The sequence below is a fragment of the Leishmania panamensis genome, assembly GCF_000755165.1.
Source record: "Leishmania panamensis strain MHOM/PA/94/PSC-1 chromosome 34 sequence".
NCBI classification, from domain to species: domain Eukaryota; phylum Euglenozoa; class Kinetoplastea; order Trypanosomatida; family Trypanosomatidae; genus Leishmania; species Leishmania panamensis.
In genome coordinates, this window is record NC_025881.1 from 930,256 (window position 1) to 950,751 (window position 20,496).

General features: G+C 56.3%; 7 protein-coding genes across 7 annotated transcripts, besides 1 other annotated feature; all 7 read left to right on the forward strand.

Annotated features, from left to right (window-relative positions):
- Positions 1-539: 539 nt before the first annotated feature.
- Positions 540-2,204, forward strand: LPMP_342350 (hypothetical protein; the record flags this gene model as incomplete). Its single annotated transcript, XM_010704359.1, has 1 exon — positions 540-2,204. The coding sequence occupies one exon, from the start codon at positions 540-542 to the stop codon at positions 2,202-2,204; it is 1,665 nt and encodes a 554-aa protein (XP_010702661.1).
- A 1,222-nt stretch (positions 2,205-3,426) lies between these two features.
- On the forward strand, positions 3,427-3,762 carry LPMP_342360 (hypothetical protein; the record flags this gene model as incomplete). The annotated part of the gene is made up of 1 exon (XM_010704360.1): positions 3,427-3,762. The coding sequence occupies one exon, from the start codon at positions 3,427-3,429 to the stop codon at positions 3,760-3,762; it is 336 nt and encodes a 111-aa protein (XP_010702662.1).
- Positions 3,763-4,641: 879 nt separating this feature from the next.
- Positions 4,642-5,832, forward strand: LPMP_342370 (hypothetical protein; the record flags this gene model as incomplete). The annotated part of the gene is made up of 1 exon (XM_010704361.1): positions 4,642-5,832. One exon carries the CDS (start codon positions 4,642-4,644, stop codon positions 5,830-5,832), a length of 1,191 nt encoding a protein of 396 aa, XP_010702663.1.
- Positions 5,833-6,863: 1,031 nt separating this feature from the next.
- Positions 6,864-7,889, forward strand: LPMP_342380 (HSP20-like chaperone, putative; the record flags this gene model as incomplete). Its single annotated transcript, XM_010704362.1, has 1 exon — positions 6,864-7,889. The coding sequence occupies one exon, from the start codon at positions 6,864-6,866 to the stop codon at positions 7,887-7,889; it is 1,026 nt and encodes a 341-aa protein (XP_010702664.1).
- Positions 7,890-8,514: 625 nt separating this feature from the next.
- On the forward strand, positions 8,515-9,141 carry LPMP_342390 (hypothetical protein; the record flags this gene model as incomplete). The annotated part of the gene is made up of 1 exon (XM_010704363.1): positions 8,515-9,141. The coding sequence occupies one exon, from the start codon at positions 8,515-8,517 to the stop codon at positions 9,139-9,141; it is 627 nt and encodes a 208-aa protein (XP_010702665.1).
- Positions 9,142-9,307: 166 nt separating this feature from the next.
- Positions 9,308-9,873: a repeat region.
- Positions 9,874-12,793: 2,920 nt separating this feature from the next.
- DRBD10 (RNA binding protein, putative) lies at positions 12,794-14,170 on the forward strand (the record flags this gene model as incomplete). The annotated part of the gene is made up of 1 exon (XM_010704364.1): positions 12,794-14,170. One exon carries the CDS (start codon positions 12,794-12,796, stop codon positions 14,168-14,170), a length of 1,377 nt encoding a protein of 458 aa, XP_010702666.1.
- Positions 14,171-16,849: 2,679 nt separating this feature from the next.
- On the forward strand, positions 16,850-19,348 carry LPMP_342410 (cytochrome P450 reductase, putative; the record flags this gene model as incomplete). The annotated part of the gene is made up of 1 exon (XM_010704365.1): positions 16,850-19,348. The coding sequence occupies one exon, from the start codon at positions 16,850-16,852 to the stop codon at positions 19,346-19,348; it is 2,499 nt and encodes an 832-aa protein (XP_010702667.1).
- Between the last annotated feature and the right edge of the window lie 1,148 nt (positions 19,349-20,496).

Sequence of the window (20,496 nt, forward strand, 5' to 3'; positions counted from 1 at the left end):
TTACATTGTCTCACCACCCATTGTGGTCATTCCCTCTTTTTCCCCAGCTGCTCGTGGGTGTCCGCGTGCCCCCCTCCCCTAACATCCACCCTCTATTTTTTTCTCTTGTGGCTTCTCTGTCTCTCTGTGTCTCTCTGGTGTGTCGAGTACTGCGTACCCCTCACTTATTGTTGTTGACTCGTTATCCTCTCTGCCGCTGCGGATTGCTCGCTTACATAGATCTCCTTTCTGTTTTCTCCTTCGCATCCCTTGTTGTGTTGCGCTTGTTGCGTTCATCTATTGCCACTCTCTCCTCCTCATCATCTTGTGCACACTTTGGCTAGGGCCCGCTCACCTTGTATCTGTATTGTTTTCTTTCTCTCTCTGTGACGTTTTATTTTGTACTCGCAGTCGTGTGGACTCCACAAGTATCCTCAGCACGCACGCTCTCTCTCTGTTGTTTTGTTCCCTTTTGTGTTCATCGTGGCCACTGGTCCTAAGTACGTCTTTGAAGACCCCCCCAATAACGAAAATAGCCCCATACAATTTCACGAGTCGCAATGACGCAGTCGGATGCGGCTTCCGAGATACCAGCACAGATGGTGCCGATCCTTGGCGAGTGTGTGCTCAAGCTTTCACGTTCCACCACCTATGAGCCGCCACTATATCTGTTCCCAGAGCTGCTGCCGCCAGTACCCCAGGGCACGCCGCCGCTGCCAGTGTGGGATGCTGTGGCAGATGCCGTGGATATCGCTGCCTCGTCGTGGCGCGTGGCAGACGCGACGCAGCTGATTGCAGCTGGTGTGGAAGCTGCTGACGCAAGCAGTATCAAGCCTTGCGCGGCGGTGGAGCGCCGGCCGCGGGCGATGGTGACGCTGAGCTCTATGATTGCCGAAAACCGTCTTCTGGCGGCGGGCTTGGATGCGGCGGTGCTGGAGAAAGACGCCTTTTCTTCCGCCTCAATGATCACCCACCTGGCCTCGCTTCAGGCACGAATGGGACTGAGCGATGAGGAGGGCGCTGCCATCATGTCGAACCACTTTATTAATCTCCTCGCGTGGCAGAAGCTGCGCGAGCTTAACGGCCCAGTTCTGCACACAGGTGTCTCTCGTGCCGATCGAAAAGCAGGCGAGGAGACGGCGGCAGAGAGTGCTGCCTTTTCGCCCTTCCAGACTGTGCCGTCCTCGTTTTGGAAGCGCAGTCGTGCTCTCCAGGACGTGGAGGATCGAGATGCGTGGCTACCGTCGCCACACCCCTGGGCGACGGAGGCGGAGCTGAGGGAGTCGAACGGTGCTGTGCGATTTGTGGCGGCGAGCGAGACAAACGTCGAGAAGCAAGTAGAGCTGCTGCACACTCTTGCCGAGCTCTACCAGCAGCCCTGGCGTACGCTTGCTTCACGAGGTCAACAAACAGACTTTGTGGTGCCGCCAGGAACGGTGAACGTCACCAGCCCATTCGCGGACAATAGCAAGGTGCCAGGGGCCCTCCTAGACCCTGTCACTAACCTCGGATGGGGACCGGCCCTCACCTCATCACCCAGCACAGACTACTTTGGTGGCGTTCGTGTGGCGCACACTGCTTGCTTCTACGCGGTGGTACTATCCGTGGCAAGCTCCGCTGGAGTTGGGAGTGCTACCGCCCCTCCCCCGACGCGTCTACCGCTGGACGAACTTACCACCTACTTCGGCCGTGAGTTGGGGCTCCAACGAGCGGCGGCTGTTGCCGCGGCGACGGCAACTTCCGTCGTTGGCGCCTTGGCTCCTTATACTACCCACCCAGAGGTGCTCTCCCGACTTCAGTTCGCGCTGGTGCTGCGGCCGGTGTACAAGCACGCCACAAACGCCAACGACGTGAGGTTGTCCGACCGCGAGCTCTTCGTCGGCGAAGGAGCGCCTTCGGAGGATGGGGAGGTGTCTGATAGTGACGCAGACGCGTGTCAAGGGCAGGCGGCAGTGTTGCACATAAAGCGACCGCACCACTACACACTGTGGGTCGTCAACTACGGCCGCAATGGTGTCCGCATCGCTGGGCAAGGTTGGGTGCTGGGCGAGCCGCGGCGGCTGCAAGCCGGTGATGTACTCATCGTAGGAGATGAGGTGCAGCTACGTGTGGAGGCGCACTTTTCCGAGACTGCCGCTCGTGCGCCTTTCGCAGGCGACGAGACTTCCAACAACGCCTCTGTGAACTCCTCTCACGTTAAACAAGAGCCGGTGGGGGAGGAGTAGCACACAAGTGTCGCCGCCACGGCGGAGTGACGATTAAGCCTGGGAACATGTGATGGTTCTGCCCTTTTCTTCTGACTCCCATTGCTGTTGTGACTTGTACTCGTCGGCGTCATGTTTTCTCGTAATGGTGCAGTCAGAGTTGTGTCCTTTGGGAGTTATTTCTAGTATTCCCTCCGCATGTCGCTCATGGAGCTCCTTCAGTGGGCAACTAAATCTCAACGCGCTGAAGGGGATCCCCTTTGTACAGGCGGAAAAGAAAAACTGGACGACCGGCCCAAGAGGCAAAAGCTGGGCTTTGCCGCAGCTTAGTTGCCGTCTTCGTACCTAAGCGATGCGGCTGCTTCGGAAAGCTGAAGGATCACGACATGTACGTCTGTTGTGCACACCGGCTTGGTGCACCGCTGCACCGCGAACTGACCCCCCCTCTTTGTGTTGTTTGTCTCGCTGTTTGTTGTCTTTTCCATCTGGGAAATGCGTTCGTTGCCCCCGTGCATGAGAGGTGGTGGTGGTGGTGGGGGCACTGGGAGGATTAGCTGAGGCATGTGCCGACAGTATGGGACATGGAAACGACACAGCTGCCGCGCAACGAAAAAAAAAAACAAAAGAAAAGGGCGCTGCTCACCTCTCCCTCAATCACCCCGAGGTGCCGCTTGCTGCGTTCATTTCCGTTCCTCCTTTTTAAAGAAAAAAATCTCCCCTGTCTCCCTCGATCCCAAGCACATGCATGCGCTTACACACACACACACACAGTCGCACACGGACTTGTTTAGAAGTGAAATACACAACTGCCGCGCGCTACCTCCGTTGATTCTTAAAGTCGCACTCTTTCCCTCACTACCCTACATCTCCGCACTCGTGGGCTTTTCTTGTCCTTTCTGCTCTTGTTTCCTCGATGCAATAGTGGTGTGGAAGTAAGACCACGTGCACATCTATATATTTTGCGGCATCTTCTGTCTCTATTATTATTATTATTATTATTATTTCTTGTGACCCCTTGCGCGCGCGGAGAGCGCGCTTGCACGGTTGAATGAGACCCGTTTTTGCCCCGCCCTCTCCTCTCTCTCCCCAACCACTCAAACTTAACAGCCAACGGGCAGCCGAGTCCAGGTCTCAAAGAAGGGCAGTTAGAGGCTCATTTCGTAGGCCCGTTTTGCCATTATAGGCATAAAGGCTGCAGGTCCCAGCCACTGTCAAGGAGGGCGAACCGATCAGGAAAAGAAACATGGGCATCAGTATCTATTCACTTGTCTCAGCCGTGATTCTGTGCCTCAACGCATTAGCCATCCTTTCGGAATCGCGGTTTCTCTCCAAGTTTGGATTGGCCACTCCACAAGCCCTACAGGGTGGCATTGCACTGCAGCACGATCCCACTTTCAATGACATGGTGCCATCTTCTGTCGATGCTGAGCTTGGCGCTAGCGGGAACGGCGGTGGCCGCTCTGTCTCGTCCGTCAAGTTGCAGATCGCCTCTCTTTTGCACTCCATCCGCCTCCTGATGCGCTGGCCGCTCATCTTTGTGAACATTACGCTAATTGCCCTGACATTGATCTTCGGCTGATGAGGCGTACCGTAGAAACTGTCACAAGCAGAACCACAGGAACAAAAGGCTCTCCTCCCGCGCGTGCCCACAGCAGCGAAATCCGAGCCACGAAAGCCCCTCTCCCCCACAAAAAGTCTACGCATGTCAAAAATGTCTAAGCGAGGTGCACACAGGCGCGCCCTGGTGAACCGACTTATTGTCCTCAATCATGCGGGGATGACAACTGTCATGGTGTACCTCGTCGCGAGACCTTCTGCTTCTTCCTGCCCGTTCTCGTCGCCAGTGATGACATGCCTCTCTTGCTCTCTTTGCTTCCCTTTCCCCTCCGTTGCGCTTCAGAAGAACATTACAACAGACGTGCCACTTGTGCTGCCTCCAGATGCTTTGGGAGGGAGAATCTTCCCTTCTTCGCTTTCTCGGATGCCTTCTGTATTTCTCACAAGGGGCTTGCCCTCATTGGGTCCGCCCGTGTCTGAGTGGGGCACGAACCAGCCCGGGATCGGAGTCACACGCAACACGCGTCGCGAGAAGCTCGGGCTGTGGAGCGCCGTCGCCTTGCAGGAGCACTTCACCGCCACCGGCGGCCGTAGAGGTGTGCCGCTGCCGCTGTCATCGTCTGCGTCACACACACGTGAAGGTGGAGGTGGTGCCGTCGGCTCCTCTTCAGGCGATGTATCGACGGACCTTCGGTTGCACCTCGGCCCCGCACAAAGTCTTGCTGGACGATCACACAAGCCGACACTTGCGCAGCGCATGGGGCTCGTACCGGGTCCGCCACCAGCACCGTCGGCTGACGACTGGCGTGTCGTTGTGGACCGTGCCCTCCTGCGTGAGCAAGAACACTTCCACGATGCTGAATCATTCAGAGGCCACTCCTCTGTCTGTGCCATCTGCCAAATGTGCTATTCTGCCAAGGGTGACGAAGGGCAGGTGATCCTAAGCTGCTCGCATGTCTTCCACACCCAATGCTTTCGCTCTTTCGAGCGATACGTGCGTGCTCAGCAGAGAGCGGATGCCCTTGGAGTTGCTGTGGCTACCGCACCGTTGGCGTGTCCAGTGTGCCGCACTCAGAACTACCACAAGCGCATCTTTTACGAAGGAAAAGCAGTAGCACAGCGGGCGGCTATCGTCAAGGTGCAAGCCGCTGTCCGAGGCCTCCTCGCGCGGCGCGCTTACACCAAGCTAAGACTCAAGAACAACCGAGAGTTTCGCACACACTACGTGCAGGAGCGCCTGGCTCGCCTGTCTGCAGCGTGGGAAGCGTTTTGTGCACAACAAGAGCGAAGCCGAGTGGCAGTGGAGGCGGCGCTCGCGGTGCAGCACCAGGCGGCTAGGGCTGCCTGCCTGACTGAAGAGGCATGGGCGGAACTGTGGAGGAAGACGGTGCATGACCCGTCTGCCTCAAGCGAATCTGGAAGTTTGGCAGCTCCGGCTACTGCTGGTGTGTCGGTGCAGTGCCCCATTTGCCTGGAGCTGATTTACTGTTCGCACTGGCCTGGCACAAGGGCGGCCTCATTTCATGCTGGTGGGGTGCGCAAGTCGACTGGTGAGGATGCTGTGGCGGCGATGCGAATGGCCTACGAATCTCGACAAGCAGCAAAGCGTGTTCAGCCACTGGAATTGAAGGCGATCAGGAAGTCAACTGGGATGCCTATGGGAGGTGCGGTGAAGGGCGCAGTGTCACGCAAGGTGAGTAACCCATCAACGGCTGATCCTGGAGCTACCGGTTTGGTGAGAGGTTGGAAAGTGGTCTCACGGCGCGTAACACAGCACCAGGCAGGGCACCAGAAGGGATCTGCTCAATGGGCAGCAGCCGCACCACGTCCTGAGCATGAGACTGCATTCACTGTGCTGTCGTCTGCCAAGGTAGTAGACGCTGACAGCGCGAACAAGGCTGCATCGATTCTCCCGCAGAGCGGCGTCCTGCTTAGTTGTGGTCACTACTTTCACGCCGCGTGCATTAAATGCTACGAACAGTTCAATGAGCGGGGTTCTTTGAGAGTAGACAAGCAACCTGGCCAGGTTGTCGCCATTGTTCTGAATCGCTGCCCCATCTGCCGCTCCGGCTATGCAAAGCATCCGATGTAATCATTCTTGGAGGGACCTTGCGAGGCGAGTGTGTGGGAGGCGGGAAGAGGGGGGATTTCTGTGGTGCCACGGCGTGGCGACTTCCATTGCAAGCCCCCTGTATTCCTCTCGACGCGCACTGTCTCAAGAGTCTCCACAGTTACATGTAAAGTCGCATTTACTTTTCGTTTGCGTTAGCGTTTCTGGCTGCTGATTAGGTCCGTTGTATACCTGAAATACAGAGTGGATCAGAGGCAGCGATCTTCAAAAGGCTACCTCGGCCGCCTTGCGCTTGTGGCACTGTTGTACTGATGTGTGTGTGTGTGTGTGTGTGTGTGTGGCAAAGTCGCATTACGAGTGCAGGCCTGATGTGTCTCCTTTTCGTGTCTCTCATCCGACATTATCGTTCAGTCGTTTCCGTCCTTTTAGGACGCTCCGCGCAACACCCACACGAACGGCACCGTAGAGGACCCCTCTGAGGAGTTGGGACTGACGCGGATAAGCACTGCCACGCTCTATTCCTCACAGGCGCACCAGGCGCGGGCGGTGGGGTGTTTCGTCAGTATCGATGCTGAGGAGCTGTCGAATACAACGGCGGGGGATCACAGCCACGTGTGTTTGTTCGTGGGGTCAGTGGCGCGAGTGCACGCCGAACACGCCAACTGGCACGAAGAGGCAGGTATGTGTGTGTGTGTGTGTGCGTGCGTTTATGTGTGCGACCGCCAGAGCTCTGGGGCCCATCACATCTTCCTCATCTTCGAGCCCTCTTCCTTTCGCTTGTCTCCTTTTTTTTCTTCGTTGCGAGGTCGTCCACTACGGAGGCAGCCACTGTCCGGTGGTGGGGTCTCGCGCCAAAGAGAGAAGTACAGGGTGTAGCCGCGGTGTTATCTGCACGTCGCACTTTCCTCAACGTGTGTGTGTGTGTGTGTGTCCGGCTTCTCCTGCTGTTGCCCCCCTTACGCTCTTCACGCCGATCCCCACTGTCCGTGCTTTTCTGTCTGTGACTTCTCGTCCTATAGGGTACCCCCTGTGTTGCTCATCCTTCAGCAGGAATGTCGGGGATCGACTACTCCAAATGGGACAAACTGATCGACAGCAGCAGCAGCAGCAGCAGCGACGACGACACCCAGCATGAATTCGACAGGTGCGATGAGGGCCACCGCGGCGGCTGCAGAGTTCCGCAGGTGACACGGTTGAAATATCCGTCTCGCGTGATTTTGGACTCGAATGGAGTACGGCTTGAAGAAGCACCACCCAAAGCATTAGCCAGCCCGTTTTGCGGAGCTACTGCACCTCCCAGAGAAACGCATAGTGACAGTGTTCTTGGGGCAATCCCATTCAACGATGAGTCGTCTCATGCTGGGTCCGACACCGCAGCGGGAAACGCGAGCAGCAACTCTAACGTCAAGACGGAGGGGGCCCGAAGTGCTGATCAGGAACGTCTGGACGCTACCGATGATGACGAGGATCTGCTCTACGAGAGCCTCGCCCGTAATGGTGGTCGGGAAGGTTCCCATCACTGGTGGACCCAGACCAAAGACACGGTCACCGTGAGCTTCTTGGTACCCTGGGAGACGAAAGGCAAGTCGGTGACCGGGTTCCGTCTCTACGAGGCGCGTGCCGCGACGGCATCAGGGTCCGAGCTGCCCTACATTCATCTGGAAACAGCGATTCAGGTACTGCCAACCTGCTTGGCGTCGACGAGTGGCGGCCCACCTGCTTCACCGGCGCCTCTACACATACACGAAGTGTTCCGTTACCCTGTGAAGCTCTCTGAGGATCTGATTGACGGGTGCTGGCAGCTGCACTTCATGCCAAAACGACACCTGCGTCTTTTAGTCGTGCAGCTCTTCAAAGAACCGGTCGGTCTTGGTATGACGCTGTGGTGGGACCGCTGCTTTGTATCAGACACAATTTCCGTCATTGCTGACACCCACGCCATTCCAGATCGAATGCAGCAGATGAAAGCGACGCCAGAGTCGAAAGAGAAGGCGGAGCAGTTCCGCAAAGTCTGGGCCGAGGCGCACGAGGAGTTTCGTCGGCGTATGCAAGGGCGCCGGCGGGAAATCAGGGAGTAACTAAAAAAAAGAAGCACTCCATTGCGCACCCACGCAGACGAAAACAAACAGAACCTTTACGAGGAGCAACGAAGAAAGGAAAGAGTGCCATGCGCGCGACAGCACATCCGCACTAGTCCTCTGGTACGTGGCAGATACGCAAGTCGTCCGCTGCACCCAACTCGCGAAGATGACACGCACACCACATAAAGGGCAAAGAGGATCGCCGTAACGCTCAGCGCATGACGGTCAAGGATGAGGGTTCCCCCTTCTTCTCTGCTGGTACACACCCCCTAGCTTTCCAATCATGCATTCATCCTCGTTTCTATTTTGGGGATCCCCTTACCACGTGGCTACTTGCGGCTGCTCACTGTATTGCCCTCGTGTTGTCGGTGGCGCATGAGCATGGGCAGTGCACAGCGTGGAGTGGCAGGTGTCTCCGCCTGTTGCTGGTCTCTCTACTCGTGAGGAGGTTTTGTGCGTACAGGTAGCAAGGGGTACCCTACACAAGGGCGCGAAAGGTACCTGCACATTGAGTCACCATTTTCGGTGATGCACTTTGCTTTCCCCTCCCCCTTACACGCACGAATACAACGCCCCCATCACCTCTTGCGTGACTGCTACCCATCCCTTTCCCGCTGATACAATGTTTGAGCGAACCGACTCGGTGCTATTGTACTTTACCTATGCCGCCCTTATGACAGCGCTGATAGTGTGCAGCGTCTTGTCACCGATCCAGGTGCGATCCGTTGGTGAGCGGAAACTATGTGCCTATGGTGTGGCAATTGTGTACGACTTGCCACCCAGCACCTGGCCCGTGGCATCGGACAGCCCCTCAGCAATGAGTAGGAACTCATCACAGCCCTTCGAGATTGCGCGTGTGAGCTTGTCCCTGGCGCAGCTCCCCTCTTCGACACTGACACGCTGCATGACTGCTTACCTTTCTTTTGCTGCATTGTGCCTCCTCACGTGCGTTTCACTCCTCATCTCCCTGATTGTTCAGGTGCTGCCGATGAAGCACGACCGCGCTGTCATCGTTGTTACACGGGTATTCACCGTGCTCGTGCCCCTCGCTGCAGTTTTATGCTTTGCTATGGCAGCCGTTCTCGGGCTCCAGGCAGGTTTATATCACCACGTGGCAGCAGGGTACTACTCTGACACGGGGAGTGACAACCTCGTTAGCAAGCTGCGCTCCGGGTTTTTTTCCTCCGTCGCGGCGGCGATCCTCGGAGTCTCGGTAGCTCTGCTGTCTCCTGTGCTCAGCAAGTGGTGAGGGAATGGGAAAGAGGTCAGCGCTCTGTAACACCCCTGCGCCCTCTCTTTATGTTGTGTGTGTGTGTGTGTGTGTGTGTTTGCTTTGGCGTTTTGCACTGCTGCAGAGCTCGTTTGGTCATTTTGCTCTACTTTCTCGCTCTTCGTCTTCCTACTGCTATGGAATTCTGAGGACCAGGGGGGACACCTCAGTGCATGGTGTCTTGGGGTCCGGCACTCTCACTCGGTGTGGGGAAAGACAGGCAACCCTTCTATCCCCTGCCACATGCCGAACCACTTGTGGTGATGACAGGATCAGATGCCTGCGACGTGGGGAGGTCAGAGCGACGCATTGCTACTGATGTTGGCGGCGAGGTCCTGCGTGGCGCTGCGTCGAGGCGACCTGTCATCGTGAAGATATCCGTGCCATTTATGTGATGGGCAGAGTGGCAATGTGACTCAAACGCATCCCACCCAGACCTCGCTATCTCCACGTGTGGGGAGCCTGATCTACGTCGAAGGCTGCACGATGAGGCTACCGACATGATGGCGAGCTGCTGTGATGTGACCTGAGAGGCGTGGGGAATGGGTAAAGTATGAGGTAGAGACTATGTTAACATGGCGGAGGCTGCGCATTGCTGTAAGGCGTGCTTCTACGCCTACTTCGCACAACGCGACGGCTCTGCGACAGGCCGGAGGGGGAGGGCAGAGTGCACTTGCGTTGCTGTGTTGGATGACGGCGAACGGATGAGCTGAGAACAAAAAGTCTCACTGCTACGTTTGTGTAAAGAAGGGTGTGATGGTGAAGTTGTTTGCGCGCTGCAATCCTGGACATGGGACATGCATCACCTACCTCACGTGTTCCCGGAGCGACTGAGGGACGAAGGTGCGACGCGCAGACGGATGTCAATCTTTGATCCGAAAAAAATGTTACAGTGATGTCATGCATTGAGCATGGGTATTGTGCTCGCGAGATGTACTTTTATTATCTCTGGCTGCTGCCTTCCGCTGTGCTTACATTGCTCTAATGCACCGATTCAGACGGTATGGAACTGCTGATTCTGCACCCCTATGGAGTCCGGAACTGTGAATTTTGCTGTCGTTGTGGTTGCGCGAGGAGAGGAAGAGCAGTCACTATCCTCATCTGCAGTGTTCCCCCGGTGTTGGTCTCATTGCTCAGTGCGGAGGACCTCTCCTCTATGTCTGCTTTCCTTGACCATGTACCCCTGTTCTCTGGAGAACCCTCAGCTCAGGTGTTCCGCACAGCGGGTGGTCGAGACGTCGTGCCACCGCCACAGCAAACGAGGCTAGGGGCCATCATTTGAGAAGACGAAGGGCAATAGGAGAATATGGCGTTGCTTGCGCAGCCACAATCTCTCGCATCAGACACCGGCTTATCCACCCTTTCCGTCGGTTTGACAGTCACCATAACGGGGCACGCTATAAACACGAGCGTGGAAATGTGTGCCGCAAGCCTGCTTGTGCACTAACACGCTCTGCACGAATCGTTGGGCGGGCTGCCAAGGCCGTAAGGCAACAACAAGCGGCAGCAGTGGCGAAAACAAAAGGACGGTATTGATTTTTTATTACTCCATTCTAGCAAGAGTGCGACAGTGGTGGTGCACCAGCGGACAAGTTGGCGAACGTGGTATGACTCCCAAGAAAGAAGCAGCGTTGATGCGTGCGGTACAGTGTACAACCAAGGCCCTACAGGCTGCTAAGAACCACGCCCAATCACTTGTAATGTTGCTTCGCTCGTGGTGCGACTGCGCCTACCGCCACCCACTCGAGATGTCTTCCGCGACACGGGTAGTCACGAGCATCTTTTCGACGCGCTTCACCGGATCGCGGTACTTTGTGCGCCACTGCCGGAAGCTGTGGCGCGTCGGTCTGGTGCAACACTGCTGGTCGCCTACTACGCGAAGTGGACGTCTGTCAGGGAGGTAGCCGTGGAGAAGTCTTCTCCACTGCGCATGTATCAGGGGCAACTTGCCCCCTTCCGGCCTGTCCACAGGCCTGCGATGGCCGCGTGTCACGGAGTGTTTTTACGGCCAATGGCGCTTGCGGATCCTAACAAGCGGTGCTGGTGCCGAAACATCTGGGGTGCAGGACAAGAAAGGTGTGCAGCAGCGGGAGACTCAGCAGACTCGTCCCACCTTTGCTCAGGGGAAAGGGCGTGTGCAGAGGCCGCATCTATCTCGACTCTACAGCCAGCTGGCACGCGTCGTCGCCGTGCGAAATCGCCACATGGTACTCCTTCAGATCCCCAGGGCGTGGGCTGTTGTGCTCGAGGAGACTCATAGCTGGTGCTGCTTAGAAGATCTTGAAGCAGACGCACACAGACGTTGCATCACAGCACTCCCGCAGCGCCACTTTCGTGAGCTGTGCTGCCACTGCCGCGAGCAGCAATCTCAGCGCATGATGCACAGCCTGGGAGGCCTCTTGGGACGCTGGCAGGAAAAGTGCCTGATGTTGGCTAGGGTGTGACTGCAAGAGATGCTGCCGCAGCCAGGCAGCGGCCCTTGGTCGTACCCGCGCTCAGACCACCTCTTTATGCCCGGCAAGCAATGAAAAGGCCGCAACACGCGGACACCGTGTGGACAGAAAAGGGTGAAAAAGACCTCTTGTCGGAGGAGGAGCTTCTGTATCGGCCCTTCTTGGACACGTGCCGTCTTGTGCCGTGAACGCGCTCCCCTAGAAAGGCAAACGAAATAAACGTGAATGAGTGCGCTTTGGGGTTGCTCTCTGCCGAGTGTGGATTAGGATGGAGGTAGTCAGCACAGTGTGTGTATGTCTGTGATGTACCGTTGAGGGATCTCTAACGTGCAACGACAGTGTCGGCCTTGTGGTGGTCTGGTGCAGCCCCCCTCCTCCTCCTCCATTCCTTCTCTCTCTTGTTCTCCTCTCTAACTTGAAGATTCTGTGATCTTCAACTATCAGCAGGCCGCTTTTCTTTTCTTTTCCTTGTTTCACGGTTCTGTTGCCTCAGTAATCTCGTCGTACTGCATGCTCCGTGTCGTCAACGAAGGTCGTACTTTCGCTCGTTGATGTGGTCGTAGTCACTGCACCAGAGGCTTCGTAATTTCATCGCTGCGTAAGCATGTTCGAGGTCTCTTATTCAGCGATGCACATGGACCTTAGGTATTGATGAGAGGCAAAGGACGAAGAAGCGTAACCAATCCCGAGAATTCCTTGAAGATCACGTACCTCTCTCTTTCTCTCTGTCTGCATGCCGGTCACAGCGCCACGCGCTAGCTCCAAAAGGATGCAACGCCACTCATGCACTGCAGTCTTGTAAGGGGGGAGGGGTAAGTCTCATGAAGAGCGGAAGAAGCGCCGAGGTGACGGCGTTCTTGTAAAGTGACCACGCGCTTGTCTCTCCATCCTTCTCCTTCCGCTGGTGGCCGCTCCCTCTTTCCCTGTATCTTCTCTCTTTCCTCTTGTAATTCTTTACATATGATGTACGGTGCCATGGTGGTGCTGCGGTGCGTTTGTCTTTCTCGCCTGCTACCCGGCGCAACCGTGCTTAGTGCGTCCCGTATACGCCAATTTTTTATTTTGGTAGCTGTCCTTTGTGCACTTCTTCGCGTAGTCGTTACATGTTTCTCCCATCCCTGCTCAGTGCACTCTAAGTACACGAGTCCCTTCTTCCACAGTAAACCCGCTAAAGGCACATGACAGACTCCGCCTGCACGTTCGCCACCGCCACCGCTGCTGCGGCGAGCACTGCCGCCCCCGCCTTTAATTTTGAGCCCCTCCAAAAGACTAACGTCGACCTCTTCGCCACAGCGCCGCAGGTGAAGAAGCTCACTCGGCGCGAAAAGGACAAGATCCTGCGTGAGCTAGAGGTGAAACGTGCCACTGATCACGCCTCCGACGACGCCAAGGATACGGCCGGCAAGGGTAAGAGGGCTCAGGCGAGGCCGAGCGATAGGAGCGCCGTGGTGGCGGAGGTGGTACGTTCTGCCACTGCGTCCTTCTCGTCCGGTGGGTCCAGGGGTGCCAGAAGTAAGGGCGACGGGCAGAGAAGCCTCTTTGAGACCGTTTTCGACACCAAGGAGGTGGAGCGAGAGCTCGCCACCCAAGAGGGTCGCCGCAACCGGAAGCTCTCCAAAAAGCAGGTGCTACGACACGCACTGCACGCCAATGAAGAAGAGGATGCACGCACTATCTTCGTAGGTAATCTGCCCAATACGATCCACAAGCGCGACGTTGAGAAGATTTTCAAGTCGTGTGGCAGCATCACGGCAGTCCGCATCCGCTGCCAGGCACTCGAGGAACTCGACGAAAAGCACCAAAACATGGGTCGTGCCGTGCGTGTACTGCGCGGGGAAATCAAAAAGGACGCCAAGTACAGCTCAACGGCGTACGTCCTCTTCGATTCCGCCGAATCCATTGCGTCGGCGCTGGAGAAGAACGGGTTGATCTTCCACAACCGCCACATCGTTGTGACGACGATGGATGTGGAGAGTTGTGCCTACCCGCCGGAGACGTCTATCTTCCTCGGTAACGTGGCCTACGACACGACGGAGGAAGATGTCTGGAACTTCTTTCAGGAGCATGGCATCCGAGACGTGAAGCGAGTCCGCCTGGTGCGGGATCGCGAGACCGGCGACTGCAAGGGCTTCGGCTACGTGGAGTTCATGCACGCCTCGTCTGTCCACCCTGCCATCGAGACCCGCGGCGACAAGCTTAATGGGCGTGAGCTCCGCATCGTGCACGTTAATAAATCGAAGGAAGTGAAGGCAGCCACGACAAGCCGACGTGAGAAGCGACGCAATGAGCATGGCGGCGACCGTGGAGGTGCAGAGGAGCGCAAACGAGCTCGCAGCGGAGGTGACAGTCGCGGGGGCAGCAGAAGCAACCAAGGGTCCTCTAACTTCAAGAAGCCACGCAGCGAGTCCGACCTTCCCTCGTGGGCGGGTTTAACGACGAACCCGCGGCGCAAAATGCCAAAGGACCTGCGGCCGCTTGTGGAGGGCAAGGTAGAGTTCAAGACGCGCGGTCCCCGTGCACCTGTGAAGCACAAGACACGCAACCCAGAGAAGTAAGGCCCCTCTTATCACCACCACGCGGGGACGAGCTTGTGCTGAGCTGTGGTGGGTGGTCGCAGATGTACTGAGTGGACACCGCGAAATTGAAGCGGCAGATGACTTCCACGATTTCTCTTTTGATAGCAAAACAACATGGTGGATTTTAAGATGCACGGCATCTGCGTATTGTATTACCAATGGAAGCCATCACTCGCCCTGAGAGGAGTTGCGGAGCTCGGCCGTCCGTGTAGCGTGTAAAGTCGGTTGTCTGCAGCGGTACTTCTGGGTTTCTTCGGTGGCCAAGCGATGCGTCTCAACCTCGATTAAAGGAGTGCGACTAATGACGATATAAACAGCACATACACAAAAGAGAGAGAAAGCGTCTGAAGTCACTCACATGGAGAATTTCTCTCCTGTGGCACGTACAGACTCCTTCAGCACGAGCTGTCCGCGACTTGCGGCTCGTGATGTGAAGAGGGAAACCAATGGGCAGATTTGGCGTTGAGGGAGAGTCATGCGTGTGCGGACGCCACAACCGCTGGTTCTTCATTCGCCGGACGCGTACCCGACTGACTTCACCGCCAGCTGCACTTGAGGTGCATGGGGGAGAATACCTTCTTTGGTTGGTTTTGTAGGCTCACAAGCCTAGGCACGCACAGAGGATTTGGCATGCCTCGCCTTCTCTCCACCCCCGCCTTCCTTCTGTTGTCGTGGCTACTTCCATATCGCCTCCCCCCCTTCTCACCTTCTATGGCTACTTCTCAACACAATGGCGAAGAAGCGCTGGTATACGTGCCGTTTTTTTCGTTGCCTAGCGGCCCCCTTTTCTCTTTGATTTTCGCTCTACTTCCCTTCCTTAGTACTCTAACCTTCTCGCTTTTCCTGTTGCAAGTTATTCGTGAGCGCCTGCCCCGCTCTCAGGTGCGTCCGCTATCACTGTGGCTGTCTTTGTCCTCCTCGTTCCGCTTCCCGTGTCCCCCATTCTATCACAGGAGAGGAGCCCCAACAACCATTCAAGCAAGCAGCACCGGCATCATACACCACGACGACCACCAGGAGGGACCGCAGAGTGTCATCGTTATCTTACCCACAAACTCTCGTTCTACCCAGTCACATCTCCATCCGAAGCGCTTCTTCTTTGTACAGCCTTTTCGAAAAAGAATATATTTATATATCTATTAAATATAAATATATAAATATAAATTTATGTATTACAACCGCTATCACACCTGCTCGTTTTTGCTCTCTCCTGTTGTTCGGTGGCTCTTTTGGTCTACCGTAACATAGCTTCTCTCTCTGCGTGTGAGCCTGGGTCCTCCTCCCCGTTCACACCAACGCGCACTGTCAGTCACAAGAGAAGCTCCACTGTCTTCTACCCTCTCTTTTCTTTTCTTTGATGGTTGCTTCAGGCGTTTCCGCCCGATCGCTTTCATTTTCGTTTTCAGCTTCGTTTTCCACCTTCATTTCGCGTGCGTGGTTTTTTTCTCTGTGTTAGTTTGGCTCTTTACATTTTGCATGTGAACACAAAGTCAGCCTTAGCAAAACCATCGAAGTCGGCGTCACTCAGTTCTCCTTCTCTTTTCTCTCGGTTCGCGATCACTCCTCTTCCTATTTTTCATTTGCGCGCTCTCTCTCTTTTCCCATTTCCCTCCTTTCAGCTCTCCTCTCTGTGTTCGCGCTTTTTTTCTTCTCTATTCTTGTACGCGACGCATTCGTTCATTCTTTCCATCGCCCCCTTTTACCCCCTCCCCTACCAATCCCACCCAAACGCTGGCTATCTTCTCGCACTTCTTTGATTCTTCTCGGCGTGACGTCGGCGTCGGTGCCCCTCGTCTGCGGATCACAGGCCTCTTTTCTGTGTGTTTTCCCTTCCATCTTCCGTGTGAACTGAGTCTCTCTTTTATTGTGATTGCTGCTTTTCTCTCTCAACTTGGTCTCCGCCCTCCTGCTCTGTCGCTACGCAGCCGCACTGCCTCTCCCCCTCTCGTTCTCTGAGACACATTTGGCTGTGGTGAAACGCAAGAGAGGAGCGAGCAGCGTTACTTTCTTTGTCTTCCGCCTGTTTGTTTTGGTCGGCGCCTGTCTCACTCCGACCACGTGTGTCTTTGTTACCCTTTCTGTGAGCCCACACACACACACACACACACAACAAATCAGGGATGTAAAAGTCGTGGAGGGGACTTCTTTCCTTTTCCAATTTGCGCTACTTCCCCCCCCTCTATCTCTCTCTGTAACTTCTTAAGTGCGTGTGTCTGTCTGTCTGTCTGTCATTCTTACTGTTTCATCTCGTTATTGTCGACGAGGTGTGTGGTTTCGCTCTACCGGTCGCTCCCCCTTTTTTTCAGTTTGTACAGAGTGTTTTGTTCTCCCTCTCCCCTTGCGTACGGTTGGTGGAGTGAAGTGGATTTCGCTGCTGTGTGTGCGTGTATGCCGCTGCGTCGTTTGGCGGTACTCGTCGCATTTTTGGTGGAACGCAGGCCAAAGAAAAATAGGCAAAGCGTTGCGCTGTGTTCCTCCTCCTCTTCCCGCGACGCGTGCTCAGCTGCGTTTCTATTGATTACTCTCACGTGTTGCTTTCGTTTTGGCCTTCCAGTAGTGACGCGCGGGGGATATCACAGAGACAAAGACTTCTCGGCAGCGGAACCGCGGTTGGTCCTTTTCTCTCTCCTTACTGTGTCAATCGAGTAAAGAGGCATAATGGTGCAGAAGCGGTACTTAGCCCTGGTGGGGCTGTTGGTGCTTGGCGCCACCTCTTCGGTGCTGCTGCGGCGACAGCGAAAGGTGCAGCGTGAGCGTCGAGAGTTTGCTGAGCGGTACGTGAAGCAAATAAAAGCGGCCCGTGAGGCGCACGCTCAGTGCTTGAATGGTGGAAGCGCCTCGCAGGACTCGGGAGACATTAGCGACGCCGACCTTGACGATGAGTCCGCGACTGTGAAGGTTATTTATGGCAGCGAGTCTGGCAATGCCGAGGCGCTGGCGAAGGGCTTCGTCATGACACTGCGCGACCGCGGCGTCCAGGCAGCTCTCATTGACCCTAGTCGTTGGAGCTACATGGAGGACTACTTGTACCACAATAAGCGGAACGTGCCACTGTTTCACCCCATCAAGGTAACTTCTCCCAATAGTCACACTGCCAAGAAGAAGCTCTGCAAAACTCCTGAGAAGGCGAAAGAGTCGAGTCCGCCGCTGGTGTACATCTTCATTGTCGCGACAGCTGGTGAGGGCGATCCAACTGGTAACTTCATGGCTCTTTTCCACGAAATGCAGGCGGCGGTGCGGCGAGCTACCACTGACAAGGTATCTACCCAGTCTAGTGACGCGGCTGCACCTGCGGCGCCGTTTTCCGCTACAGCGGAGGCGCCATTCAAGCACGTCTACTACGCAGTGTTTGGTCTCGGGGACAGTTCCTACAAGTACTACTGCCGTTCCGCCACGGACACGAACACGCTCCTCAAAAAAGGCGGCGGCATTAGCGTGCATCGTGTCGGCTTTGGCGACGCTCGCAACGGCATGCAGGAAGACGTCTTCGACGAGTGGCAGGAGAAGGTGATGCTGGCACTGGAGGAGAAGTGTGGTCTGGAGATGACAACTGGCACGCGGGCACCACCAAAGCCCGAGCTGCAGTTCCGCTTCCTGTCTTCCGCTGCAGCGACGACGGCAGCCACCACGTCCACCACCCCTCAGGCATGCCCTTGTGGCGCCACCGCGGCTACAGCAGCACCAAGCGCGCCTGTCGTCACCGACAACGCGGCCTCGAACCACAGAGCTCTCTCAAGCACCGCAATACCGAGCAGCAGCGTGGAAGCGGAAAGCACGAGCGCACCACCCCTCTCACTCCCATTTCCGCCGCCACCGATGCTGCTGGAGCCGTCACTGATGAACCCCACAAGGATCCGCCTGGTAACGAAGACGCAGCTGACCCAGCCACGCGACAGCGACGGCAGCAGTGTCTACTGCTTCTGCTTTGAGGCGGAGGGCACGGGCATCTCGTACCAAGCGGGCGACCATCTTGGGATCTTTCCCACGAGCCCGCCGGAGATGGTGGCGCGTTACGCCAAGGCTCTCTCCATCCCAGCAGACGAGCTGGAGACGTCGGTGGAACTGTGCGAGACGGTGCCGTCGCGCGGAATTCTGCGCAACGTGCTTCCGGCCTGTGTACCTTTGCGGGTGGTACTGCAGCGCTACGTGGATCTGTGCGGCCGTCCGAAGAAGTCGACCTTGCGCGTTCTCGCCAAGTACTGTACGGACCTGGTTCAGAAGGAGGCCTTCCTCGACCTTCTCCGTCTCCCCGCAGAGAAGGAGGTGGAGGAGACTGGTGCGAGGACCTCCTCTGCGCTGAAGCCGAAGAAGCTGCGCACCGTTGTGGACTACCTCGAGAAGTTCCCCAGCTGCTGCTGCATTCCGCTTGGCCACTTCATCGAGATCATGCCGCGCACACAGCCGCGCTACTACTCTATCGCGTCGGACCGTATGTCCCACGGCACCAAGGTCGAGATTATCGTGCGAGTGCTCACGGACGGGCTGGCCAGCTCCTACCTCGCCCACCGGGTCGAGGAAGGGGAGGAGGTGTTCGCTTACGTTCGCATCAGCGCCTTTCATCTTCCGCAGCGCATTGGAGAAAACCGCCCGATACTGATGATTGGTCCTGGCACCGGCGCTGCTGCTATGGTGGGGCTTTGCTACAAGAAGGAGGCCCTAATGCGAAAGCAACCGGCGGCCCAGTACGGCCCAACCGTCTTCCTCTTCGGTGCGCAGTATCGCCAAACCGAGTACTTTGTGGAGGAGGAATTGCAGCGCTGGACCATGGCGCCGGCAGAGATGCGGCAATGGGACATTGATCACCCTACTTCCCATGCCGGGCTGGCAGCACGCCGTAGCAAGACGCACTCGACGGAGCCACTCTCCAACTCGGTCATCACGATGGTAGATTGCGCCTTTAGTAGAGATCAAGAGGAAAAAATATACGTCACGTCTCTCATCGATAAGCACAAGGATCTCCTCTACGGGATGCTCACAAGCACCTCCGGCGGTGGCTGCCTCGTCTTCTTGTCCGGTGATGCATCCTGCATGGCGAAGGACGTGGACCGGGCACTGGCGGCGCTGCTGCAGGACCGCGGAGGCATGACGCGCATGGCAGCTATTGAGTATCTGCGGCGCATGGAGAGCGACCACCGCTATCTCAAGGATGTGTACTAGGCGGTGGACCAGGCTCCCTCTGTCTCCCCATTCGCTGCTCTCCTGTCTCTGCCTGTGTGAGTGGCTCGGGTCTGTGCACCTGAGGCACGCTTTTCGAAATTGCCATCACCTCTTCTCGTTCTCGTGCTCTGTGGTGTCAGCGCCGGTTCTGTTCGGCTTCAACTCTCATGCTTGTTTCATTTCATCACCCTCTCCTCCCTTTTCTTTGGATCGCGCGTAGCTTTTCCCTGCCTCTCCCCTGTTGCAGCATCACCTCTCTCCTTATGTGGTGTGTGTGCGTCCCCCCTCCTTCCCCCTTTTTTTTCGTATTTTTGTGCTGTGATGTCTGCCCTGCGATTGGGGTATGAGTGAGGCGATCGCTGCTTAGTCTGCGCCAGTGAGGAAAACGGGATGGGGATTGGCTTTGTATCTCGTCGCATGCTGTACTTTCGCCTCTTCCGTTCCTACTCCCGGCAACCGTGCTAGTGCTTCTCACATGTCCCATACTTCGTTGCTGTTTTCCGTCGACGGGCAGAGGGGTGTATGTGTGTATCTTTAAGGTATGTATGGCGCCTACGTTCCGCCACCTGCTTATCAATCTACTTTTCACTCAACGTGAATACGTGTCCGGCAACTCCTCTGTTTCTCCCCCCCACCCCTTTCTTCGCTCTTCTGGCTTTGCTTTCCAGAGTAATTTCTGCTCCGGTGTGTGCGCGTGTGTGTCTGCGCATGCCGTTTTGCCCTGCTTCGATGCGGCAGATAAGCCCCCCCTCTTCCTCGCCACCGCGTCATGGTGGTAGTCGACATCGTCCTCACTGCCACGTTGTGCCTCTCCCCTTTTTGTCTTCGTTACTGTGTGTGTCTCTGTCTGTGCGCCTGTGCCATACTCTCTTCTCACGACTCCTTTCTCTGCCGTTCAAGTTTTTATGCGCCCGACAGAAGACACGCGGCAAAACGTCAGCAGCAGTTGAGTGGCCATAAGCAACGGGGTGCTGCGAGGGGGTGGTGGTGGTAGAGGTGAGGCAGAGCGGGGGAACAGGCATAAGAAAGGGAGTGTATCTGTTTTGCACTCTCGAAGCGACTGCTCCCCACTGCTCGTACCTTGCCCCTTCTCCTCCGCCTGCTTGTAGGACCTTTCTAGGCCGTCCTGGCGTCGAGCGTAGTGCCCC